We start from the raw sequence: 25,265 nt of genomic DNA on the forward strand, positions 1-25,265 counted from the left end.
CAAAACACAGGCTGGCCTTAGTTTCTGTCTTTTTCTTTTCTGGGTGCAGTTATTTATTCTGCCAGTCTTCCCAGGCACTGGGTTTGATGGGATTCTGTTATAGCAAGAACTGCTTTGCCCCAGTGATGGATATCCCTTGGCCAAATGGGTTGTCCTGTCAGATCTTAAAAGGGGTGACTATTCCTGTCCCCAGATTATAAACTAACAGTGCTAAAACCCACTGCCACATTCTTTATGGCCAGCAGCTTCCACCCCACCATGGGGCAAAAGGGGCTGGAAGGTAGGGTAGAGGCCAGGTTCTCTTTGGGCATTTTTCCAGAGCCCAGGCAGTTTTTCTGGGATTCCCCTCCACCCCCAAGTTTAGGGCTAGTGTCCTTGACCCACAGTGAGATAATCTGTGGCTGCCTGGGGCCAGGCTGAGAAGCTGTGCTGGGAGTGCCAGCACTGGGTTTAAAAGATTTAAATCTTTTAAACCCTTTCTCCTGATGTCCTGCTATCCTTGCACACCAGGGGCACTGCCTTTTGGCACCTTCAAATTAGCTCCAGACCCCTTATCATGCAAATATACATACAAAATCTGTTTCATACACTTTGCGGCTGACAGACCAACTTGAAGATTATATATAATATTGGGCTGGGGATGTGGCTCAAGCGGTAGCGTGCTCGCCTGGCATGCGTGTGGTCCGGGTTCGATCCTCAGCACCACATACAAAGATGTTGTGTCCGCCAATAACTAAATAAATAAATATTAAAATTCTCTCTCTCTCTCTCTAAAAAAAAAAAAAAAAAAAAAAAAAGATTATATATAATAATCCAGAAAAACCATCCAGAGGCCAGGCTGTGTTACAGCAAACAGTTTTTCTCTTAGATAGGCTTATGCCTATAGGTAGCCCATTCAGTTAAGATTTCTTGCTTAAGAGACTACAGGTAAGATCAACACAACATGGCTCATGTCTTAAAGGACCAGTAACAGACACAAAAATACAGACAGACAAAGAGAGGATCAATGAAACCAGGGCTAACAGATAGAAACCTTTAAAACATGTACAAATTGTTTCTACTTACTTTACCTTTGACAGACCAACTCCAATTGCAAAACTGTATAATAATTCAGAAAGTTATTTATTCAAAAGCCAGATCATTACAGTAAAACATTATCTTAGATAGGCTTACATCTAGGTGGCCCTTTCTTTAACTTACTTTACCTCTGACAGACCAACAACAATTGCAAGATTGTACTAAAAAGAAACAGAGAGAGACAACCAGAGAAGAGCCCCAAAACCATGGCCCACAGACAGGAACCTTTAAATTGACTGGCCAAGATCTTTCTCAACAGACTAAATACAAGTCAATGCAGTATTGGCCACATGATACAAACAAAACAAAAACAGACAACCAGAGGGAATTCCCAAACCCAAGGACAACAAACAGATGAGAACCTAGAATATAACAGAAGGGAGTAAATATCCCTAGGTTCTTAAAACCCACGTAATCCATGATTCCTCTACCAGTGGTGCCACAGATGTCTCCACAAAGAGTGACCAGATGTTCCCATGAAGAGGAACCAGATGTGTGGAATCAAGGGTCTCAGTGTGCACACAGAGGAACTTACCAGATGGCTAAAGGTGTCATGACTTTACTGAGTTCAGTTTCCTTTTTCTCAAAGTGGACCACAATGGAGCAACCTACACCCTTCAAGGAAACAAAGCAGGAGTTCCCGAAAGCAAAAGGAGCTTCAGCAGCTGCTGGGAGAATCCCTTTACTCATAGGAATAGCTACTCTAGTTTAAGCTAAGGCAAACTCACCAGTCTCCTAAATCTTCTGCATTTGGCTCTCACAACAAGTTCCCAGCCACCCTGCATCCTCAGCATGGATGTGGGTTTCTTAGAGAGCCAGGCCTACCCAAGAAAGCTGGAGTGGGGGCTGCTCTCAGGCCCCATCTGGGGTGCCAAATTTGTTATAGAAAGCTCAGTCTTTGTCCCTGATGCCTATCTAATAATGAGGATATGATTTTGAGAAAAAGGAAAAAGAAGTTTCATTGCTTTGCTATCCAAGGAGAAACATAGGGGACTCTGTCCTAGAGGCTGTGATTCTCTAGTCTCTAATTAGTAATTCTACATCTCAGCCTCCCAAGTTGCTGGGATTACAGGTGTGCACCACGTCTGCCAAAATGAAATATTTATCTAATAGAAACAATGTATGAAAAATTTACAAACTAAGGTATTAAAAAAATGACTAAAAACACCAAATTTGTGCACATACCTGGCAGAATTCACATGTAACTTGAATTTCATAAGTTGAACAACTTATCACGTTCTCTTTTTCATGGCAAGGATACTGAAAAAAAAGTGATTTCACACTATTAAAAATAGTTTTGAAACACTTCTCGAAACACAGAAAGTGAAAGCACTCAAATTATACTCTGTAACACTAGGAATATTCAAAACTCCAATCACTATTAACAAACGTTATAAATGACAGAGCACTGCTCCTGAAATATGAACAACCATGTAAATGCCTTAACTGTAGGTATTAACATAGTCAACTCTACCATAGGGGTTTAATGAGCAAGAAATATTTAATTCAGCCCTTAGGGCTATGGTTGAAGGACAGTCATCAAAATAGTAAAAGTTCTTACTTTATAAGTCTGACAAAAAAAAAAAAAGATCTGGCATTTCAAAATTTCTACTCAAGAAGCTTCTAACTTAAGATATACTTAATGGTGGTAACAATATTAGTCTATTTTGTCAAAATGTATTTGTCCCACAGTGTAAATGATCCACATAAGCAGCTCCCCTTTCCATAATTTTGTAACTTGCTTATGTGATATCAACTTAAACACAGCATATTGAAACAAATAAGGTCATTTTCAAACTCTGCCAAAACTTTAACTTATATTCACTGAAACTCCATCTAGTGGTAAACATAGTGTACTATATTATTATCCAAACAAAACCATGATATATAAAGGAAAATTATATTTTTCATAATTTTGCTTATAAATCTTGCTCAAAAAACTGGATAATCCCTGAGCAGAAATGTGTAACTAGAGACGCAGTTCTGAGTCCTGAAGTAAAGGTCACCCTGATATGAATTAAGACAAAGGATCTTCTTCCCTGGCTGCAGGCAAAACTTAATCTGGTAGGGTTGCATTTTCCCATTCATATCCAATGGTGAGGAAAGGAAAAAGAATACTAGAACAATCCAAAGGAAACATAGAGTAGTCATGCTTCTGTCATTACCAGCAAATGTGAGCTCAGGAAGGGCAAGGAACTTATCTTTGGGCTATCTAACACGATGTCTCAGTTAAGTTCAAGAAACATCTAAACATAACTAAATGCAATCATGAAAAACAACAAAGAGTTGTTTCCCTGCACTTGAAAAACTAGCAGAAGAAAGAGAAATACATAGGTATGATTTCAATTAATTCATAAGAATATAGGAAAGTTAGGGCTGGGTTGTGGCTCAGTGGTAGAGCACCTGCCTAGCATGTGTGAGGCAGCAACACATAAATGAATAAAATAAAGCCATAAAAAAAAAGAATATAGGAAAGTTAAAATACTATGAGAGTATAAGATGGGCACGGTGGCACATGCCTGTAGTCCCAGCGCTCAGGAGGCTGAGGTAGGAGGATCGCTTGAGCCCAGGAATAAGGCCAGCCTAGGCAACACAGAGAGACCCAACTGAAAAACAAAAAACAAAAACCAACAAAAACAAACAAACAACTATGATAATGTAAAGGCAGACCAAGGATCAATCTGATAGTTCTAGAAAAGTTTCTAAGGGAGTTAACCCTTGATACCTCTCTATATAATCTTTTCTACCCTTTATCATAACTTTCCTTTTTACCTATACAAGCCTATTTTCTAGAGTCGATACAAATTCACATTCCTTTACTACCATTTTCTAATACCTAGGTGAAATGGCTGTAAACAAACAGTTCAAGTTTGGAGATACAAATGGTATCTTTTTGTTCATCTAAATGAATCTCAAGCTGGTAAATCCAGGCTTATCTCCTTTTTTCAGCAAGAATGGAAATATGCTCAAGACAGAAGGTTTGCAAGTGAGACTTTGTTACACAATACAATGTTGGAGAAGTACATGATTTCTGATTTTTTTTTAAAAAAATGTAAATTGTGCCAGGAGCACATGCCTGTAATCCAGTGGCTCAGGAGGCTGGGGCAGGAGGATGGCAAATTCAAGACCAATCTCAGCAACTTAGTGAGGCACAAAGCAATTTAATGGGACCCTTTCTCAAAATAAAACATTAAAAAGGGCTAGGAATATAAAGCACCCCTGTGTTCAATCCTCAGTACCAAAAAGAAAAAAAAAGAAAGGAAGATTGTTAATTGTTCACATTACATTCTCTGGCAAGTGTCTAAAAACCTATATTTCTATTCCAGAAAAATCACTGTCATGAAAAATCACTGTCTTTGGGGTACCAAAGCGGGTTCTAGGCAAAATTTTTAAAATTCCCATTTCTTTGTTTTTTATCACCTCTAACTCTTCCCATACTTCTTTATTTTTCTCGATCTCATGATCTAGAGCTATCAAATTCCCCCTTTTCTTCTATCAAAAAATGAGTATACTTTGTGCTTGGCACTCTCCTGGATGCTAGGAATGAAGTGATGAATTAAAATATAATTCCTGCCTTCATGAAGCTTCAAGAATAGTAATGGAGTTTATACTTGCATCCGACTCAGACAACCTAAATTAAGAATCAAAAACTACCTCTGAATGCACCTAACAAAACTAAGAGCTTCAACCCTTTAGGGTTTTATCTACATTCTTAGAGATACAACCTGAACTGTCTTTTATTTCTAATCTCACCTCCTGCCAGAGATATTTCTAATACACCATGGCCCATTTAACAGTATCAGACTGCCTGCCATCCGTTGAAGATGACCCTCAATTTGCATATCCTCAATTTACATATTATTTTCACTATACCTAAAACATATCCTCCCAGATGAATGCCTGATTTCTTTGCTATTAGACAATCAGGCCCAGTTCAAATGATACTTTCATTGCAATTCCTTCCCTATAATCCAAACTGAAATTTTCTTCAACTAAGCTCTTTGTATTGTTTATCCTCTGCTTACAGCATCCATATTAGATTTTGGAAAATAACAGATTATATAATCTGTATGCTTCTTTCACTCCACCCCAACTATGCCTTGAAGAATCATAATATACTGTAGCAAAAGCAATCAAAACTGGCTCAAACCCAGGCACTTGGCACACACCTGTAATCCCATCCACTGGAGAGGGTGAGGCAGGAGAATCCCAAGTTCAGGGTCAGCCTGGACAATTTAGGCCTTGTCTCAAAATAAAATTAAAAGGGGGAACGGGGTGCTGGGATATGGCTTAGCGGTAGAGTGCTTGCCTAACACACATGGGTTCCTGGGTTCATCCCTAGCACCACAAGGAGAAAAATATTGGCTCAAAGACTAGTTGTGCCACTCCTAAGACAGGCAATCTTGGTCAAAGTTCTAAACTCCTTTGAGATGCATTTTTCCCACCTATAAAGTAGGGGTAATACTATCTACTTCACAAAATTGTTAAGTATTAAAAATAGTACAGGTGAAGTGCCTCACACAATGCTTGGCACTTATGAACTCCTGAGAAAAATGGTAGTGGTAATTCTATTTTGATTTTTGTTGTTAATATTGCAAGGCTACTCTATGTATCCTTATGTCTGCATAGCATCTTATTTATAGCAAGCACAGAGTAAATGTTCAATTATTAATCACCCCCCAAAACACATACAACTTGTAAAATGAGTAGATATACATTTACTTCTTGCACAAGTGAAAACTCTATACTTCATCTCAAATGCTCTAAAATTTTAAAGGAATGGATAATATTAAACACTTTCATCTTTTTAACTGGGAAAGGACAATCAGATGATTTTTATGAAAGAAAAAACTAAATTTGGCTAACCTGAAATTCAAATATTATGAAGAATTTAAACATCACTTTTCCATTTCTCAGAAAATTATAAATGCTTCAAATCCAATGATTTACTACTAGTTAAGACATAAGTGCTTAGTACTTGCAGTAGAGATTAGAGATGAGCTACAAGAAGCATCTGTTACAGACTATTCCAAGATTCTTTTAATGTTTATAAGGGTTGAGGCGTGGTGAGTTAGAAAAGAAAACTTTAGTTCTGCAGATTCTAAAAATGAAGTAAAATGCCATCTGTATAGCAGCAGCACTGGAAGAAACATGGTGACATTTTTATTTCTGTGGTAATGGGGATTGAATGCAGGGGCACTCTACCACTGAGCTATATCTTACATCTCCAAACTTTTCTTTCTTTTTTCTTTTCTCTTTTCTTTTTGAGATAGGGTCTTACTATGTCGAGGCTGGCATTGAACTTGTGATCCTCTGGCCTCAGCCTCCTGAGTTGCTAGGATTACAAGCACATGCCTCTGCACCCTGCATGGTAATATTTTTAAAAGCAGAGTTCACATCTGACAGTGCACTGTTGTCATAGCCTACACTTTCACTCTATCACTGTGACATTTGGTAAATGGGAATAATATTTACACCAGTTATTTTGATAGTAAAATGAAAATATTGTATTAAAAAGTAAGCTCAATAACTTTCTCATAGTGAGCATTCAAGTAGCAGCTGCTGTTACTTTTTAAAAATACAAATGATATGCAATAAAAATGGCTTAGATGATAACAGTGATATATTACCTCAGTTTTCTGATTCATCATTACCACTATTTAACACAGGCTCTAATTGCCCAGAAATAACTATTCAGAAAGAGAAATTAAATAACATACCCTCCTCCTTTGAGAATAAATAATAAACCACAAGAAATCAGAATTAAGTCTATTTAAGAAAGAAATTATCTTTAACTTCATGGGTAACTATGAAGCAATCACACACTACAGTAAAATGTCTTAGTCCTGGAATGTTTAAAATGCCTTGTGGATTAAAAAGTATTAGCTAGAGTAAAATGTTGAAAATTAAAAGTCCCAAATCAGATTATCTTGCTATGCTTGATTTAAATAAGAACTTGGCCTGAAATGATGAAAGTATTCTTAAATGTACACAGAATCTGTCCTGAAAACTACTGATACATACTATAACACAGATTAATCTAAAAATCATTATGCTATGTCAAAGAGGACAATTTAAAAAATATCACAGAGTATGATTCCATTTATACAAATTCTAGAAAAGGCAAACTATAGGGACAGAAAGCAGACTAGTGGTAGCCTAGGAACAGGAGTGGAAGATTACAAAGAGGTCACAAGGGAGCTTGTGATGAATAAATCATCTTGATGGTGGTGATGGTTTGATGGATGTATACATATAAGTCAAAACTTATCGAATTGCATACTTAAAATATGTGCGGTTTATTACTAAGTCAATAATATCCCAAAAGCCATTGACTTTTTTTTTTTAAGATTCATGAAATAACCTATCATAGTTACATGAACTTAATACCAATGGCTAATGACCAATCACAAATAGTATCTCTTATATAAGTGAAATTCACTCTACTTTTTTCCTTCCTCTTATCTCATCATGAGCTAGGTTCTTCATTTCATACCCTAAAAAAACTAAGAAAACACCAGGTGCAGTGGCTCATGCCTATAATCCCAGCAGCTCAGGAGGCTGAAGCAGGAGGATCTCAAGTTCAAAGCCAGCCTCAGCAACTTAAGCAACTCAGCGAGACACTGCCTCTAAATAAAATATAAAAAAAGGGCTGGGGATGTGGCTCAGTGGTTAAGCACCCCTGGGTTCACTTCCGGGTACCAAAAAAACTCACTAAGAATCAACTTGAAGGTTTGAAATGGCAACTTGCTCTCGTCTCCCCTATGCAGTAGATAAATAAAGTGCCTCAAAACCTTTCTCCAAATTAAATCCAATGAAGCTTTACTTTCAACACTTTAAAATTACACCTACTTCAGGTTTCTTGTAATAGCAGTATAGTACTTTAAAAATATTTTCTGGTATGAATCCACAAAAAAAGTCTTAATATGTATGCTATATATGCTAGTTCAGAAAAAATGAGTATTCGTCCATATGAACTAGTATCTCAAACTTCAAATGAAAAACATGACCAAAACTGCTCTAAGTTCAAGAGCAATAACAATTGCTCCTAAGATTAGACAAAGAGGTGGTGCAGAAAAACAGGAATAGTAAATTTCTAAAATATGTAAATGAAAGAAAATCTATATATTATAAGATAATAGACCTTAGTCATTTTGATACAGGCATAATAAACTTCCTATGAACTGAAGATATATGTTTGGTGCTCTGCTGCAGAAACAGACCAGTATAAAAGTCAAGTTTTCACTTTCTGGTTTTCTATGTTAATTCTACCTATAAATATGTATCCATTCTTCATATTTTCTATATTTTATTGCCACAAAGTTTTATTAGAACCCAAACTTGTTAAAATTATACTTTAAATTTTATTTATGACAACACAGCCAGCAATTTCTATTATTTGGTATCCTGCACAAATGACCAAATTTATTTAATTCTAAAACAACCCTTAAAATTAAAGTTTTAATTGGAGTTCCAAAAAAATTCCCTCCTGAAAATATTAACTAAATTACTTTTAGTCAACTAAGACACTGTAAGGAACTTTAAATTTGCTCCCATAAAAACACAGAAGTGAAAAAAGAATCACCTGGAATACTACCACTCAGTTAACTACTATTAATATTCCGAAGTACACATTCCAGTTTTGTCAGTGTGTATGTGTGTGTGTGTATTTTTTAATACCTTTATTTTTATTTATTTATTTTTATGTGGTGCTGAGGATTGAACCCAATGCCTCACATGTGCTAGGCAAATGCTCTACCACTGAGCATATACACATTTATATAACTTTAAGAAATGTAAAAACAGCATGAAAACTGACTTTAAAATACAATTATCTAGCAGGGTGCTGTGGCACACACCTATATGGGAAGTTGAGGCAGGAGGACCACAAGTTCAAAGCCAGCCTCAGCAACTTAGTAAAGCACTTAGCAACTTGAGGAGACCCTGTCTCTAAATAAAATACCAAAAAGGGCTGGGGATGTGGTTCAATGGTTAAGTACCCAGGGTTCAATCCCAGGTACCAAAAAAAAAAAAAAAAAAAATTGTAATTATCTACATTCTGCCACATCATTAAATAATAATGTCATTAAAGATTAGATGTCTGGGCTGAGGTTGTAGCTCAGTGGTAGAGCACTTGCTTTGCATGCACGAGGCCCTGGGTTCGATCCTCAGCACCACATAAAAATAAATAAATAAAAATAAAGATATTGTGTCCATCAACAACTAAAAAATATATTTAAAAAAAGATTAGATATCATTTTTTAAAAATAGTTTTTAGTTGCAATGGACCTTTATCTTATTTATTGATATACGGTGCTGAGAATTAAACCCAGTGCCTCATACATGCTAGGCAAGCACCCTGTCACTGAGCCATAATCCCAGCCATAGATGTCATTTTAAATAGCTATATTTAAATACAGCTATATGATATTACACCATTATCAATGAATACTTTTGGGAAACAACTTTGTGCAATATCTATAATAATTTCCAAAGGATGAATTTCTAGTAGTGAAACTGCAATGTCAAAATGAAGGCATATTTTGAAGGCTTTGAAATTATATTGTGTTAAACTGTCCTCCAAGAAGCATTATTTATTTCTACTTTCCCTATATAAAAATAACTTATGTCTCTCAACACCTACACCAACAGTGGTACTATTTTTTTAAATGTCCAATTAATGAAATAATTTAAAAGCTGTGTATCTTGACATCCTAATATGATGAACTTTCTTCATATACATAACAGTCATTTATACATCTCTGTGAATTGCCTTCTTTTGCCTATTTTTAAAAAATAAAATGTTAGCTCAAAATTCTCTCTCCTGAATAAGTACTCTACCACTGAGCTGTACTCACAGCCCACGGGGTTTTTATTATGACATGGGACTTCTGACCACGTACCTCACTGTGTTCCCAGTGTAGACCTAAGTATTCACCCTACAAATGAGAAGACTGAAGTTGAAAAGTGTGAAATTACTTACTCAAGGTCAAAAACCAGGGCAAGGCCCAGCACAGTAGCACAAGATATTCCCCATTGGCTCAGGAGGCTGAGGCAGGAGGATTGCAAGTTCAAAGCCAGTCTCAGCAATGGCAAGGCACTAAACAACTCAGTGAGATCGTCTCTAAATAAAATCCAAAATAGGGCTGGGGATGTGGCTCAGTAGTTGAGTGCTCCTGAGTTCAATCCCTGGTACCCAAAACAAAACAAGCAACTTATACTGTCCCTACCAAGCTATGATATCTTTATTTTACACCTACCAACTACAGAGAAATTTTATATAAATCATATGAAAATTGGTATTACAGAAAGATTCTTTGGAACTTCCAGAGTAATCAGATCCATTACCAAATGGAATCATATAAAAATGAAATGCCAGTAAGAGGACCAAAAAAAAAAAAAAAAAAGAAAGAAAGAAGAAAAAAGTAGAACTAGATGAAAATTGAAGAAATTAAGTGTAAGAGTATCTGCATGACAAAGCTCAGACAGGCTATTAGGTTTCAGCATAGTGCAGAACCTGGGTGGGGTAGGGTGAGAAAGATGTCTCTAGTGAGGAGAAAGGAAATGAGGGTTAGGCTAGAAAGAAGGTCAGCCCTACATGGGATACTGCAGTCTGAGTTGAATAAGGAAAGGTCTCTGTGTGGAAGGAAGTGTAGCCTGACAATTCTACATATAAGCATGCATTTGTCCCTCCTATTTTCTGTTTTATTTGCCACAAGATGTATGATTCTGTTTGTTTTTAATTTCATAATACAGAATGTAGTTTTTCAATTTCTTTTCATTGTTTTGGTACCAGAGATTGAACCCAGGGGTGCTTAACCACTGAGCCACATCCCCAGCCCTTTTTTATATTTTATTTAGAGACAGGGTCTCACTGACTTTCTTAAGGCCTTGATAAATTGCTGAGGCTGTCTTTGAATTTGTGATCCTCCTGCCTCAGCCTCCCAAGCCACTGGGATTACAGGTGTGTGCCACCACGCCCAGCTCAATTTCTTGATATATCTAATAACATGAAAATTATACACAGAAACAAGAATAGACTTGTTAGAGAATCAGTACATTTTGTATTGAAGAGGTGGTCCAATTGGGTTAACTTGGTCAGGTATCTCCCCTAATTTACCCAAAACAGCTATGTCAGGGTCATGGATATAGGATTGTTCTCTATTGCACTGGTGGTGGGCTCTCTAAGAGGTGAGTGAGTGTGTGCTGAGGGGAGATGACTAATGCCAGCACACTCATGTTCCCACAGCATCTGTGTTTTATCTTTTATAATGATTATATATGTATATCTGTATAATTGAATTAATATCATTGTTATTATTATGTTCACTTGTTTATCTTCCTTTTTAGTCTAGTTTTAAGGACAGAATCCATCTCTTATTTTTAACATGGATATGATAGGCAACCAAATGTTTTCCAAATGAAGTTCATAAAATAAATGAGGAAAGATGACCAAGTCCAGCACACTCATGTTCCCATAGCATCTATGTAGCCTGATATGAGATGTTAATGCCCAAGTGAGCTAAAGAGGCATCCACATGAGATAAGAGACAAGGATGGCACTATTCTAGTATAGGATGTCAGGGCCAACTAGTAGAATATCTGCTTGATGGGGAAAAGTCTAGTGGTGAAAGGCAATTAATTACATACATACCCAGGAATTGATCAAATTTAGTAAATACATCAAGGATATGATAAGTGAAAGTAAATTCACATTATAGGTGACTATAGATCAAATGAACTATAAATACAGGGTGAACCTTTGTATTAAATGGGTTCTGAAGATAATGACATGAACTCATGACTTTCAAAATAAATATAAAGATACAGAAATAAAGATGTTAATGTCTATACATGTATGCATATATGTTCATAAAATTTATCTAGTTATGTCCACTGAGAGGGCCAGGAACACGCACATATATTGGGGCCAGGACTGTAGCTCAGTGGTAGAATGCTTGCCTAGCATGCATGAGGCGTTGGGTTTGATCCCTGGCATCACATTAAAAATAAAAGTACTGTGTCCATCTGCAACTAAAAAAAAAAAAAAAAAAAAAAAAAAAAATATATATATATATATATATATATATATTTAAAAGGAAAAAAAAGCACATATAGCATTCCATATTTTATTGTGTAAATACCATTTTCCACCAAATGGGACCTCGGCTCCTTGAAATACTGGTTGATTTCAGGGATGGGTAGGGAAAAGTACAGGGCAGACCTTAAATATCTTAGGTAGAAAATAAAAACGAAACAAAAATCTTGCAGATTTAGCCCTGAAAGTGACCAAACGTGGGACAATTTGAGAATCAAAGCAAATAATGACAGTGAAGGATCAAAACAAATAATGATAGTAAAGTAAACCCTAAATAAATAGAGTTCACAAATCCATACTGATATACAAGAATAAATTAAAAGTTTGAACAGGAATAAAATATTTATTTCATCTCAAAGTACCTTTCTATAAAATAAAATGTAATAACTAAGGACAAAGAGTAATTTACAGTACAAAATTCTAGTAAACATCACCTTAATCAAGTGATCCAAGTTGACAATGTTAGAAATAAAAAGCAAAGTTGTGTGCCCTTTTTGGAATGCAATGAGAAAGACATGTCATCACTTCTACTACAATAATTCTGAGGATCAAATCATGAAGAAATATCAGAGAACCCCAAACTGAGGTAAATTCTATAAAATAATCTTTGAAAATGTTCAAGTTATTGATGTCAAGGGAAGACTGAGGAACTGTTTGTGATCAAAAATTTCAATAAGATACAACAAATAACTGCAACATGAGATATTAGATGGAATCTTTTTGCTATAAAAGATTACTGGGAAGACTGGCAAAAATTTCAATGTGATCTGCAATATTCAGGTCTAATACAGAGGGTAGAAATAGACCTGTGTTGATTTCCTGATTCTCATAGTTATACTATGGTTTTGCAGGAGAATGTCTTGTAGAGAAATATAAAATTTGGTAATAATAGGTAATAATAAGGCATCACACTGGCAATTTAGTCTTGAATTAAAAAAAAATAAGGAAGGGCCTGGGGCTGAGTGGTAGAGCGCTTGCCTAGCACGTGTGAGGTCCTGGGTTCAATCCTCAGCACCACATATAAATAAAGTTATTATATGAAACTACAACAAAAAATAAATAAATAAACATTTTTTAAAAATAGGAAAAAAACTAACAAGATAAGCTTAAGTAATACATTTATAATATGTGCTAAAATAATTCACCACATAAGCATTATTATATAACTAACGTTTTTAGCAGTAGTCATGAGAAAAATACTAATAATAAATAATAATACTAAAAATAATAATAAATAATAATAATAAATTGTACTGATTCTCTAACAATTCTCTCCTTTCTGGCTTATAATTTCAAGTTATAAAATACATCAAGGAATTGAAAAGCATATTCTATATTGCAAGGTTAAATAGAAAATGAAATTATACTATAGTAAAAGAATTTACCAATCTGAATGAACTTATAGAGGATACTAGATAATTATTTATCTTATTAGTTCCCTTTTTAAAAATATGAAATGTGGGCCAAATCTATTGCACAAATAAAAAAATCCTTCAGGCTGTAGTATCAATATTCCTATGCCATTTTAAAGTCTACCATTCAGATTATTAGCAATGAAAATATTTATTTTCCTACATCTTGATCAAAAACAAATTAAGAAGGAAAATAATTCATTTCATAAAAAAATAGTGCTGGTGAATGAATTTCTAAAAACAGTAGTGGTGGATCAATTTCTGGTGACTCTAGAAATTTCTATACTTTAAAATGTGAATTTAACTGACAATCTACTTAGTTGGTTACAGAACTATAAAATTTTGTAAACTCTTAGAATGCACTCAAATTTAAAGGCAAATTTCTAAAATATGGATAATAGTGTTACATATAATATATAGCATTCTCAAACATTTCTAATAAAAATCATTAACTTTTATGAAATTTATTTGGAAAACATTTGACTGCCTATTTTGCAACCATGTTAAATACAAGAGGTATGGATTCTGCACTTAAAATTAGATTAAAAAGGATTAACAAGTGAAAATAATAATTTATTTATGTACATGTATAATCTTTCTTTTATATAAACACAGATGCTATGGGAACATGAGTATGCTGGACTTGGTCATCTCTCCTAAACACCTGCATGATCCCACTAGAGTGCCTGATCTGCCAACAGTGCAATAAAAGGCAATCCTAATATCCATGATCCTGACATAGCTGTCTCAGATAAATCAGGGGAGACACCTGACCAAGTTAAGTCAATCAGACTACTTCTTTAGGAAACTGGTAAAAAGGAATAGTCAAACAGAAGTGGGCACAAAACATTCAGAATCATACTTGAGACTAGTGGACATTTTTGGTCATATTTACAGTGACACATGTAATAAAAAGAATGGAGAAGATACAGAAGAATAAAGTCAAGAGAAAGGAAAGTAATTTCTACGATTGGATTTGTGGATTTCCTGGAAGTTTCTAGGACTCTTAGAATGAGGATTTTTTTTTTTTTTTTGGCTTTTTTTTTGCCAGGGTACTGGGGATTGAACTCAGGGGCACTCAACCACCAAGCCACATCCCCAGCCCTCTTTTGTATTTTATTTAGAGACAGGGTCTCACTGAGTTGCTTAGTGCCTCATCATTGCTGAGGCTGGCTTTGAACTTGCAATCCTCTTGCCTTGGCCTCCCAAGCTGCTGGGATTACAGGCATGCACCACTACGCCCGGCTAGGCCAAATTCTTGAAATAAAAAAGTTTCTCACATTTTTAAATAATGGTATAGAGAGTAGACAAAGAAGAACATGCAACAGAGATCACATGTGGTTCCTACAAAGCCTAAAATATTTTCTTTTGGTCCTCTTCAAATTAAGAAAGTTTCCCTAGCCATGTTGTTAAGAAATTGAAAAATTTTAATTTGGTAAGATCACTAATAGAAATGTGGAGGATGGATAAGAGAGAGCTACACTACCCAAGAAAACTAGAAGATACTGTGAGATTGAAGAAGGAATGATGGTATTAACTCAAGTAGTGCTAGTCAAAATGAGAGGAAAGGAAAGACCAGTTATGAAGAAAAATGCTCTTAGGACAAAGCCTCATGAACTGATGGCAGCCTTTCAGCCGATCATACTCCAGGGTACGATGATTCAGACACGGTCCCTTGCCTTCATGGAACTTACAGGTTATGAAGAATACTTCTAACCTGATCATCAACTTGAACATTCAAGTTAGTTAAGTAGCTTAAAACTATTTAATCCTTTTACTATTTAAGGATTAGTATATAAGAAAAAATTATCAAGTGTTACTACCCTTTCTTCCTTGTATTTGCTTTAATTTTTTTCACCTTTTAAATACATATACATTTCAATTATTTTTTAAATATTTATTTAGTGTAAATGAACACACAGTATCTTTATTTTTATGTGGTGCTAAGGATTGAACCCAGTGCCTCACACATGCGAGGCAAGCACTTAACCACTGAGCTACAGCCTCAGCCCCACATTTCAATTATTTTCCAAATTTTTGACAAAATTAGAGTAACTCCATTTATGCATTTTTTTTCTTTTGATTTGGACCTCTGGGTTTAGGTACAAAAGCACAGGCCAATTTGCTCATACATCTTGATATACTTGCAAAGTCTATCATTAGACTGCCATGTTTTGAAAGATTCTGCATGCCAGATCACTTTATTAAACTGATATTTTTCCTTCCATTTTATTTTAATTTTAATGAGGAGGGGGAGTACTAGGGATTATACTCAGGGGCACTTTACCACTTAGCTACAACCCCAGCCCTTTTTATTTATTTATTTTTTTAATTTTGAGATAGGGTCTCCCTAAGTTGATGAGTCTGGTCTTGAACTTATAAACCTTCTATCCTGGCCTCCAGAGTTGAGTTGTTGGGATTGCTTTCCATTTAAAAAAGCTATATTTAGAAACTATAAATGGCTTGAGATCAAAACCCACTGTATCTCATATCTCTAATATCAATCAATACCATATGGCTAGCACATAGATGCTCAAAAATGGTATAATTCAAGGACCTTATAATGTCAAATTAATATTTCTGATCAGTATGAAATAATAATCGTGATTTACTTGGCTGAAACAAATCAATACAAAAGCAAATAAATCTAATGTTTAATTTGCTTGTATATAGAGTATGTAAACTTTTGCCACAAATATTTCTGAAACATAGAAAGTACTTCATAGATTTACTACTGTTACTAGTCATAAAATCCTAGGAGAATTGGGATATTTATGTTGGGTCTACTTGTCTCCAGTCAAATAAATTTAGGAGCCTCTGAATTAAACAAAATCTAACACTTTAAAATCAATCTTAGATGCACTTTAATATGCTGATACATGTTCTATCTCCAAAAGGACATTTCCAACTTTGCTAACACTCAGAATCTTTTTTTTTAAACTAAACATTATCAATATGGTAGCGTTCTAAGTAATACTGTATAGAAACATCAGTTAAATTCAATAATATTTGGAGACAGTCAAAAATAAAAAGAATGCTTTTGCAATAAAAGCTTAATTAAGATTTCTTACCTTTCTAGCTGGTAGGCCATGAGTTTTATTCACTCTGTAGTCAGGAATCCCTCAGCTCTTACCAATAAGCACAACTTAAGTTTCCATCTAGTATCCCTAAGAAAAGAAGAGGCAGAGAAGTGTGAACTTATTACCCTGTGTGATCTGAAGAATAGTCTCATATACTTTAACTCCATAATGATACACATTTCAAATGTTTCTTTCATATCAAAAACACGCATCTGAATTTTGCTTTCCATCTGTATGTTTTAATAGAAAATTAAAGCTCCCTCCAAAATCCTCAGTGATTCAGGAAGACATTTATCCTGTAGTCTCCAATAATTTTTGGTACATTATCACCCACTAGAGGTATAACAGTTCCAAGGATAAAAGGAGGACAATGGACCCATGATGAAAAGAGAAAATGATTTTTACCATAATAAACCTGAGGTAGGGAGGGAATCATGGATAACAGGTGACATGACATGAAATCTAAGCATCAAAATTCTTCATAGTGGAGATTAATAGTTTTTGTGTGCGTCAGCGCTACACCATAACATCCAAGGGATCCAGTTTGTGTGCTTCTTATTTGAAAAATAGCTTGACTTTGTTTTGTTTTGTTACAGGGAATTAAACCCAAGGGTGCTCAACTACTGAGCCACATCTCTAGCCCTTTTTTCTTTTCTTTTTTAATTTAGAGATAAGGTCTCACTAAGTGGCTTAGGGCCTTGCTAAATTGCTGAAGTTGGCTTTGAACTCATGATTCTCCTGCCTCAGCTTCCTGAGCCACTACTAGAATTATAGGCATGCACCACCGCACCCAGCCAGCATGACTTTTTAATATCTCTGTTAGGATTAGATTCTGCTGTTAATGACAGAAAACTCAAACAATGGCTTAAATTATTCAGAAATACATTCAATGGAAATGTAGGCAGTCCAGAATCACTATCATAAGGAACCCAGCATTGTTCTATTTTGTTTCTCTGCCTTCCTCAATGCATGGCTTCCCGTTCATTGTTTTAAAAATGATTGCTCAAGCTCTAACCATAACCTCTACTGATTAGAAAGCAAGAGAAGAAAAGTTGAGCAGCAGCTTCCCTTTAAGGAAAATTTTCAGAACTCTCATAGGAAACTTCTGTTCATATTCCATGGACCAGAACTTGGTCACACAGCCAAAGCTGGCAGAGAGGCTCCGACATATTTATTTCACTACAAACTTATTAATTAGAAATTGCAATATCTACCACTAACCAGAAAGAAGGGAATGAATACCGATAGACAATTAGTTATTTATGCCCTCACACCCATTTCATACTACAATGTAAGATGGTTAGATACCTCATAGAAATGAGTTGGCAGTCTACTAAAGGGAGCTTTTGAAAGTAGGTCTTGCCAGTGACAAAGACCAACATTCTACCAATAAAAGGTCAATTTGCATGTGACAAAGGAAGAAGGGAAAAAATCTGAAGACCAGGATGACAAAGCCCCTAGTGCAAATAAACAACTGGAATCATTGTTTGGGAGACTAAATTCACAAAACACAAAAATTATTAGACAGAACCATTATGTAAATAATGGAGTGCCCAAGGTGAGACTGGAGAAACACTCTGCAGAAAGCTCAGCTACTAACTGCATTAAGAAAAGGTAATAAAGTTGGAAGTATGATGGTCAAAGGAGAAGTATTTTCTTCTACCATTATCACAGGACTATGTTCCCACTATCAGGCCAAGAAAGAATTTGGGAGATTTTTCTATTGCAGACTGTTGTGAAGAAGGGCTATAAGTAATTAGAACAACAAAGACAAAGCTATGAGAATAAAGAAAAAGAAGAAGGACTACTACACTTTAGCTTATCAGATTGTCTAAAACATTCTATTATGCTTAAAACTTGGATGGAAAACTGGGAAGACTCAACTCAAAGGTGGCAATTCTGCTTTAAATAGGATATTTAGTTATACAAATAGGATATTTAGTTATACAAATGTAAAATGGGACTATAAATGGAACAGCAATTCAAAGGACAAATGGCTCTGTGGGATAACATAAATGTTTACCTATTTCAGGGGGAGATAAATTTTTTTCCAATTGTTTTCTTTCAGAGAAATGTTTATTTGGTAAATTAGGCTCCAAGTTTTCCTATTTGTATAATCATACAGAAATGATAATTTGAAGATTAAAACTACTGTCTTTTTTCTTTCTTACCTTGAAAGGCACAGATGTAGGAATCTCTCCTTTTCCACAAAATATCCTACCTAAGGTACAGGCATTTCTTATAATTAGATATAACTAACCTGAGGGTAGAATCTCTACCAAAAGGTACATATACTGCTAATTGTCATGGTAAGAGACAAGTATTGTGCCTGCAAACAGGCCTAAAAGATATGTATTAGTGTTTAAAGAAATCAATCCTATACAAGAAATCAGAAGAGTCTAACATACCCAAGTACAATCCTGTGTGGTAGAGGAGGGTGGCATCTGTCCTTTGGGAGAGGAGGATCTAGACAGTAGTGAAAAAGTCTTAAAGAGGCAGTGTTCAAACTAAGTTATGTATTATTAAAGGATCATGATTGTTTTCCAAGGGTACCTGGGCATGCACATCTTCAACTTCTCTTTGCTTCCCTAAAACTGATGTGCCTATTTTCCCTGAATCTTCATTCTCACACATTTCAAAAAAGCCAAAAGCAGGGCTAGGACGGTAGTTCTATGTTAGAGCACTTGCCTATCATGTGCAATGCCCATGGTTTCATATCCAGTACTGTAAAACAAACAAACAAACAAAAAAAAACCAATACTTCTCATCCACCTCAAATCTTTTTTTTTTTTTAGTTGTATTTGGACACATTATCTTTATTTTATTTATTTATTTTTTTATGTGGCACTGAGGATCAAACCCAGCGCCTCCCACTTGCTAGGCGAGCACTATACCTTTGAACCACAGCCTCAGCTCCCCCACCTCAAATCTTATTGGAATGTATTGCCCTGGGTTGTAAAAACTTTCATTAAACAAAACAAATGGATAATTTAAAATAAGAATGTCTTAAAGCCTCTACTGATAAAGGCACCATTAAGCCTCAGGCTCATGCTTTTTCCCATTTCAGATAAATGCAAAGCACTATGTTAAAAATGGTGCCTGTCCAGTGTTTAGAAATGTTCTGAATTTCAGATATACTGTATACTGTGATGACACTAACAATAATCTTTAATGACTGTTTCTTTCATTCTTGAAATATTATCCAAAACTGTAGCCTTGAGAGGAAGTTCCATAAGAATGAAGAAAAGAAGAAATTATAGGATACAAATCAATATACAAATATCAAGTTTTCCTACACACCAATAATGAACCTGCTGAGAAAAAAGCAGAAAAACAATCCCATTCACAATAGCCTCAGGGGTTAAAAAAAAAGAGAGGAAAAAAACCTAGAAATAGGCGAAAGACCTCTACAATGAAAAACTAAAGAATGCTGAAGAAAGAAACTGAAGAAGACACTAGAATATGGTAAGCCCTCTCATATTCATACGTCGGCAAAAATAATGTAGTTAAAATGGCTACATTACAAAAAGCAATACACAGATTCAATGCACTATCCTTCAAATTACCAAAGATATTCTTCCTAGAACTAGAAAAAAGCAAGTCCTAAAATTCACCTGGAAGACCAAAAGACTCAGAATACATAGCCAAAGCAATTTTAGGACAAAAAAGCAATGCTGGAGGCATTACAACACCTGACTTCAAATTATTCTACAGAGCTATAGTAACAAAAACAGTATGGTACTGGCATAAAAACAGACACATAGACCAATGGTACAGAAGACACAGACAAACCCACAGAGACAGTCATCTGATCCTTGACAAAAGTGCCAAAAACTTGTTGGAGAAAAGTGCCTTTTTAACAAACGGTACTGAGAAAAATGGTTATCAATATGTAGAAGAATGAATCTAGATCCTTCTCTCTCATCTGCATCAAAGTCACCTCAAAACGGATCAAAGACCTAAAAATTATACCAGAAACTTTGCAACTCCTTAAAGAAAATGTGGTATACATACAAAATGGTATTTTATTTAGCCGTAAAGAAAAATGAAATTATATTATCTGCAGGAAAATGGATGGAACCTCAGAGCATTATGTTAAACAAAATAAACCATTCAGAAAGTCAAGGGTCATAAATTTTCTCATGTGGAAGCTAGAGAGGAAAAAGAAAAGAAAGAGGTGGTGGTGGTGGTGGTGTCTCATGAAAATTAAAAGAAGACCAGTAGAGTAGAGGAAAAGGACCAGGGGGAGGGAAAAGGGATATCTTGAGAACAATTAAATTATATAGTTACACCATGTGCCTAAGTGCATAAAAATATGTAAAAATGATTTGCTATTATATATAATTATAATTCACTAATAAAAATATGGAAAAAAGAAATCAATGAGAAATTTTGAAAATTTGAATATGTATTTGTTATAAAGTATGATAAAAGTGATCAATAAGATGTTTTTATTTAAAACATTAAAGTACACTGGATTCAAATAAAATTATATTGAAGGAATGGAAAAAATAACATTTTAATAAGAAAAAAGGAACAATGAAAATTTCCAACTGTTAATTAATTCACATTTAAAAAAACAATTGTAGTATCAAATCATTATGGCAATTAATATTATAGGAGTGGTGTCTATATCTAGAAAAGCTAGGGATATTGGCCAAATTATGTTGTTTTGTATGCATATAACAACAAATCTCATATTTATGTACAACTATAACGCACCAATAAAAATGTGGAGGAAAAAAATAATAAAATGCATTAGAGTTTTCTTTTTGCAGTACTGGGATTGAATCTAGGGCCCCACATTTGCTACCTCTGAGCTATATCCCCAATCCTTTTGTTATTTTGGGGGACAGATCCTCAACAAATTGCCCAGGCTAGCCTTGAACTTGTAATCTTCTTACCTCTGTTTCTCAAGTATCCAGGAATGCAAGTGTGGACCACTGTGCAAAACCAGAATACTTTTCAACTATCCAAACTCAGATGAAAAATTTTAGGAAGCAATTTAGAAATGTACAGGTATAGTTTATGGAATTTCTTTGCAGAATATGTGTATAGTAGGTAGAATAGCCCCCATGATGTCCATGCTCTAATTCCAGGAACCTCTGAACAGATTATATTACATGGCAAAAAGAACTTTGTAGATGTACAAGATTACAGATTCTAAAATAGAATATCCTCAGTTATCTAGGTGGGCCTGGTCTAGAGCACAGAACTTTGTTGATCTGGAGTCGGACATACAAGCAGAAAAAGAAATCAGACAAGTGAGATGCATGAGAGGACTTGATCTGCCACTATTTGAGGAGGGCACATGAACAGTATTTCAGCTTCTAGAAGCAAAGAGCAGCCCTTGGCTGATAACAAGCAAGGGAAGGGGGATGCATTGGAATTGCACTGCAAGCATTGGAATTTAATCAACAACCTGAATGAACTTGGAAGCGAATTATTCCCTACAGACTCCAAAAAGGAACATAGCACTGGCAACACATTGATTTTGGTTTTGTAAGACCCTAAGCACAGAATGAAATTCTGTCATTCATGACAACATGGATGGAATTAGAGATCATTGGGAGAGTAAAATAAGACAAACTAAAAAAAAAAAAAATTACAAGTACCATGTGATCATGCTTTTTGTGTAAACAAACAAACAAACAAAACCCAAAAAATCTCCAAACCAATCTCATAGAAGTTGGGAACAAAATGTTGGTTACCAAAGCATGTAGTGCAGGGTGAAGAGAAGGATGGTGAAAAGTTGATCAATGGGTACTAGTTACAGTCAGTGATAGGAAACTCTTTGTGTGGTACTGCACAGTAGAACGACTACAGGTAATAATTATGTATCTCAAGAAAGGATTTTGAATGTTTTCACCAGGAAGAAAAGATAGATGACCAAGGAGACAGAAATGCTCAACCTGACTTGAATGCTACACAATGTATGCATACATCAAAATAACACATGGTACCCCATTATTATGCACAATTTTTTTTAGATATCAGAAAAAAATAAAAAGAACTCAAGCAGATGACTCAATTGACCTTACCAAGGCTTCTGACCTCCAGTAGCTATAATATGTTTGTATTATTTTAAGATGCTCAGTGTGTGGTAATTTGTGAGGCAGGAATAGAAAATTAATGTAGGAAGATGGACTTGTACTCCACAACTTCAAGGACAGCAGCACCATAGAGGCAAAAGTTTTCCTCTGTGCTTGTATGTATATATGTATGTATGTATGCATGTATGTATTTATTTATTGTGGTGCTGGGATTGAACCTTGGGCCTCACACATGCTGGGCAAGCACTATATAAATGAGCTACACTACAACTTCTTTTATCTTGGTTGAATGCCAAAAAATGCAAGAAATAATCCCAGAGCTCACCTTGGGAACAGCAATGTGGTCATAATAGCAAATCTAAACCCAGGAGTTTGAAAACCAATAGTCATGACCTAGAAACATTTCACTCTTCCTTTCAATTATCTTGGACTTCCTACACTAGGGCAATCTAAATAGCATAATTACACTGTGATCCTCTCCAGTAAGAAACAACATGCATTTCAAGGTTGTCAAAAAGAATTAAGGAAGGGCTGGGGATGTGGCTCAAGCGGTAGCGCGCTCGCCTGGCATGCGTGCGGCCCGGGTTCGATCCTCAGCACCACATACCAACAAAGATGTTGTGTCCGCTGAGAACTAAAAAATAAATATTAAAAATTCTCTCTCTCTCCTCTCTCACTCTCCCTTAAAAAAAAAAAAATAACATGAATCTTTCTAAACAACACCTCTTGTGTTAAATAAAACAATCTTCTAAAAAAAAAAAAAAAGAATTAAGGAAAACAATATATGCAATTATTGGTTTATATTAAGTTTTTCTGCAATATTTTTCTTTTAGTTTCCTTTCTTCTTTCTTTCATTATTGGGTCCTCTAAAATTGAACTGTACCCCCTGCTCCCTCCTTCCTGCTCTCTGTTTTTGGTACCAGAGATTGAATCCAGAGGCACTTAACCACTGAATCCCATCCCCAGTCTTTTTATTTTGAGACTGGATCTTGCCACGTTGCTGAGGCAAGTCTTGAATTTGCAATCCTCCTGTCTCAGTCTCATGGGTCACTGGGATTTTAGGCATGTGCTACCATACCTGGCTGGTTTCCCTAAATTTGGAGGCTGGCCTTGAGCTTTTCAATCCTCCCTGCCTCTGCAGGTAAATGGGATCACAGGAACAAACCACTACACCAAGCTTACTTTAACTTCAAATGTACATTCTCCTAATGCCTAATTAATACCTAATCTTACTCTCTTTTCATTTTTAAGGCCAGAAACTAGTAACTACATATTATAGCCATAATGTACCAATTAAAAAATGAAGAATATTTTTAAAACTATAATATCAAAATCCTGTGAAAATTAAACTAATCTTTAACACATTGATTTATTCATAAAATTGATGTTTATTTCATTAATAGAGAGAAATAATACAAATGTTAGAAAAAGTTAAAGCTCATTTTAATGAGGAAAGCAGTTTCCACTTTTTCTTCACTCACGGAAGACATGACAGATGTCTTTCACATATATCACAATCCTTAAGAGTATACTAAAGTTTTGATGAAATTTTCAAAGCTGATGGGACACACAAAAATCATGTCAGATTTCCTGAGACTATATTTGAATATGTGAATATCCCAATATCTCAAAAACTTTCTTTAATAAAAATAACAGTAGTCCAATTTTTAACTTCATTTTTAAAGTGAGTTGATTATTTTCAGATCTCTAATCCCTGTTTTATGGAAGGTAAGCAAGTTCTTGCTTTACAGTTTAAAATTACAACAGAATAACATTAAAAGCATATAAATACTAAGAACTTACAGATTAAGAGTTATGAATATAAATTATGAGTGCAAATCTTACTATATCACTTTAGATTTGGTAATGGAATCAGTCTCATAATGTCCACAGCATACTTTTACCTAAAGGTAGATGAATAAAATATATCTTTGTTGCGTTTTGCCCTCCCTCACTAAAAACTTAGCTTTTTTGGTAAAAGTAAAAAGAAGCTGGGTGCAGTGGCATACACCTGTAATCCCAGTGGCTCGGGAGGCTGAGGCAGGAGGATTGCAAGCTCAAAGCCAGCCAAAGCAAGGCGCTAAGCAACTCAATGAGACCCTGTCTCTAAACAAAATGCAAAATAGGGCTACAGATGTGGCTCAGTGGTCAAGTGCCGGAGTTCAATCCCTGGTACCCCTCAAAAATTAATAAAAAATTTTAAAAAAGTAAAAAGAAAATAGAAATTCATAATTCACTAAGAACTACAACAATTTATAGTCACCACCACTACTAATAATACATCAATTAAAATTTCTCATTTACAAAGAGAGCACAAACAAGATAAACTACACTTTGTGGATGAGAATTGATAATGTAGTTATATTACTAGAATAATTACTAAGGACTTTAAAAGAACAACCATCAGGACTGTTATTTTAATTCATCATAATCTCCTATGAGGAAGAAATAAAAGGTCTCACTAGATTGTTTATGGTGAAATTGACTTAGAAGAAAAAAAATGGATTTTATGGAAATTACAGTATAATTGTATCACCTCAAACAT

At 35.1% G+C, this 25,265-nt stretch overlaps 1 protein-coding gene across 1 annotated transcript in view; it reads right to left on the reverse strand.

Moving 5' to 3' along the window:
- Positions 1 to 25,265, reverse strand: part of Atf2 (activating transcription factor 2) — a 96,851-nt gene that overhangs the window by 67,471 nt on the left and 4,115 nt on the right. The window contains 1 exon segment of the mRNA XM_077802862.1: positions 16,659 to 16,754. Within this exon segment, the coding sequence (XP_077658988.1) occupies positions 16,659 to 16,678 (20 nt within the window). The 5' untranslated portion in view covers positions 16,679 to 16,754.

This window comes from Urocitellus parryii, chromosome 1, assembly GCF_045843805.1.
Source record: "Urocitellus parryii isolate mUroPar1 chromosome 1, mUroPar1.hap1, whole genome shotgun sequence".
In the NCBI taxonomy this organism is placed as follows: domain Eukaryota; kingdom Metazoa; phylum Chordata; class Mammalia; order Rodentia; family Sciuridae; genus Urocitellus; species Urocitellus parryii.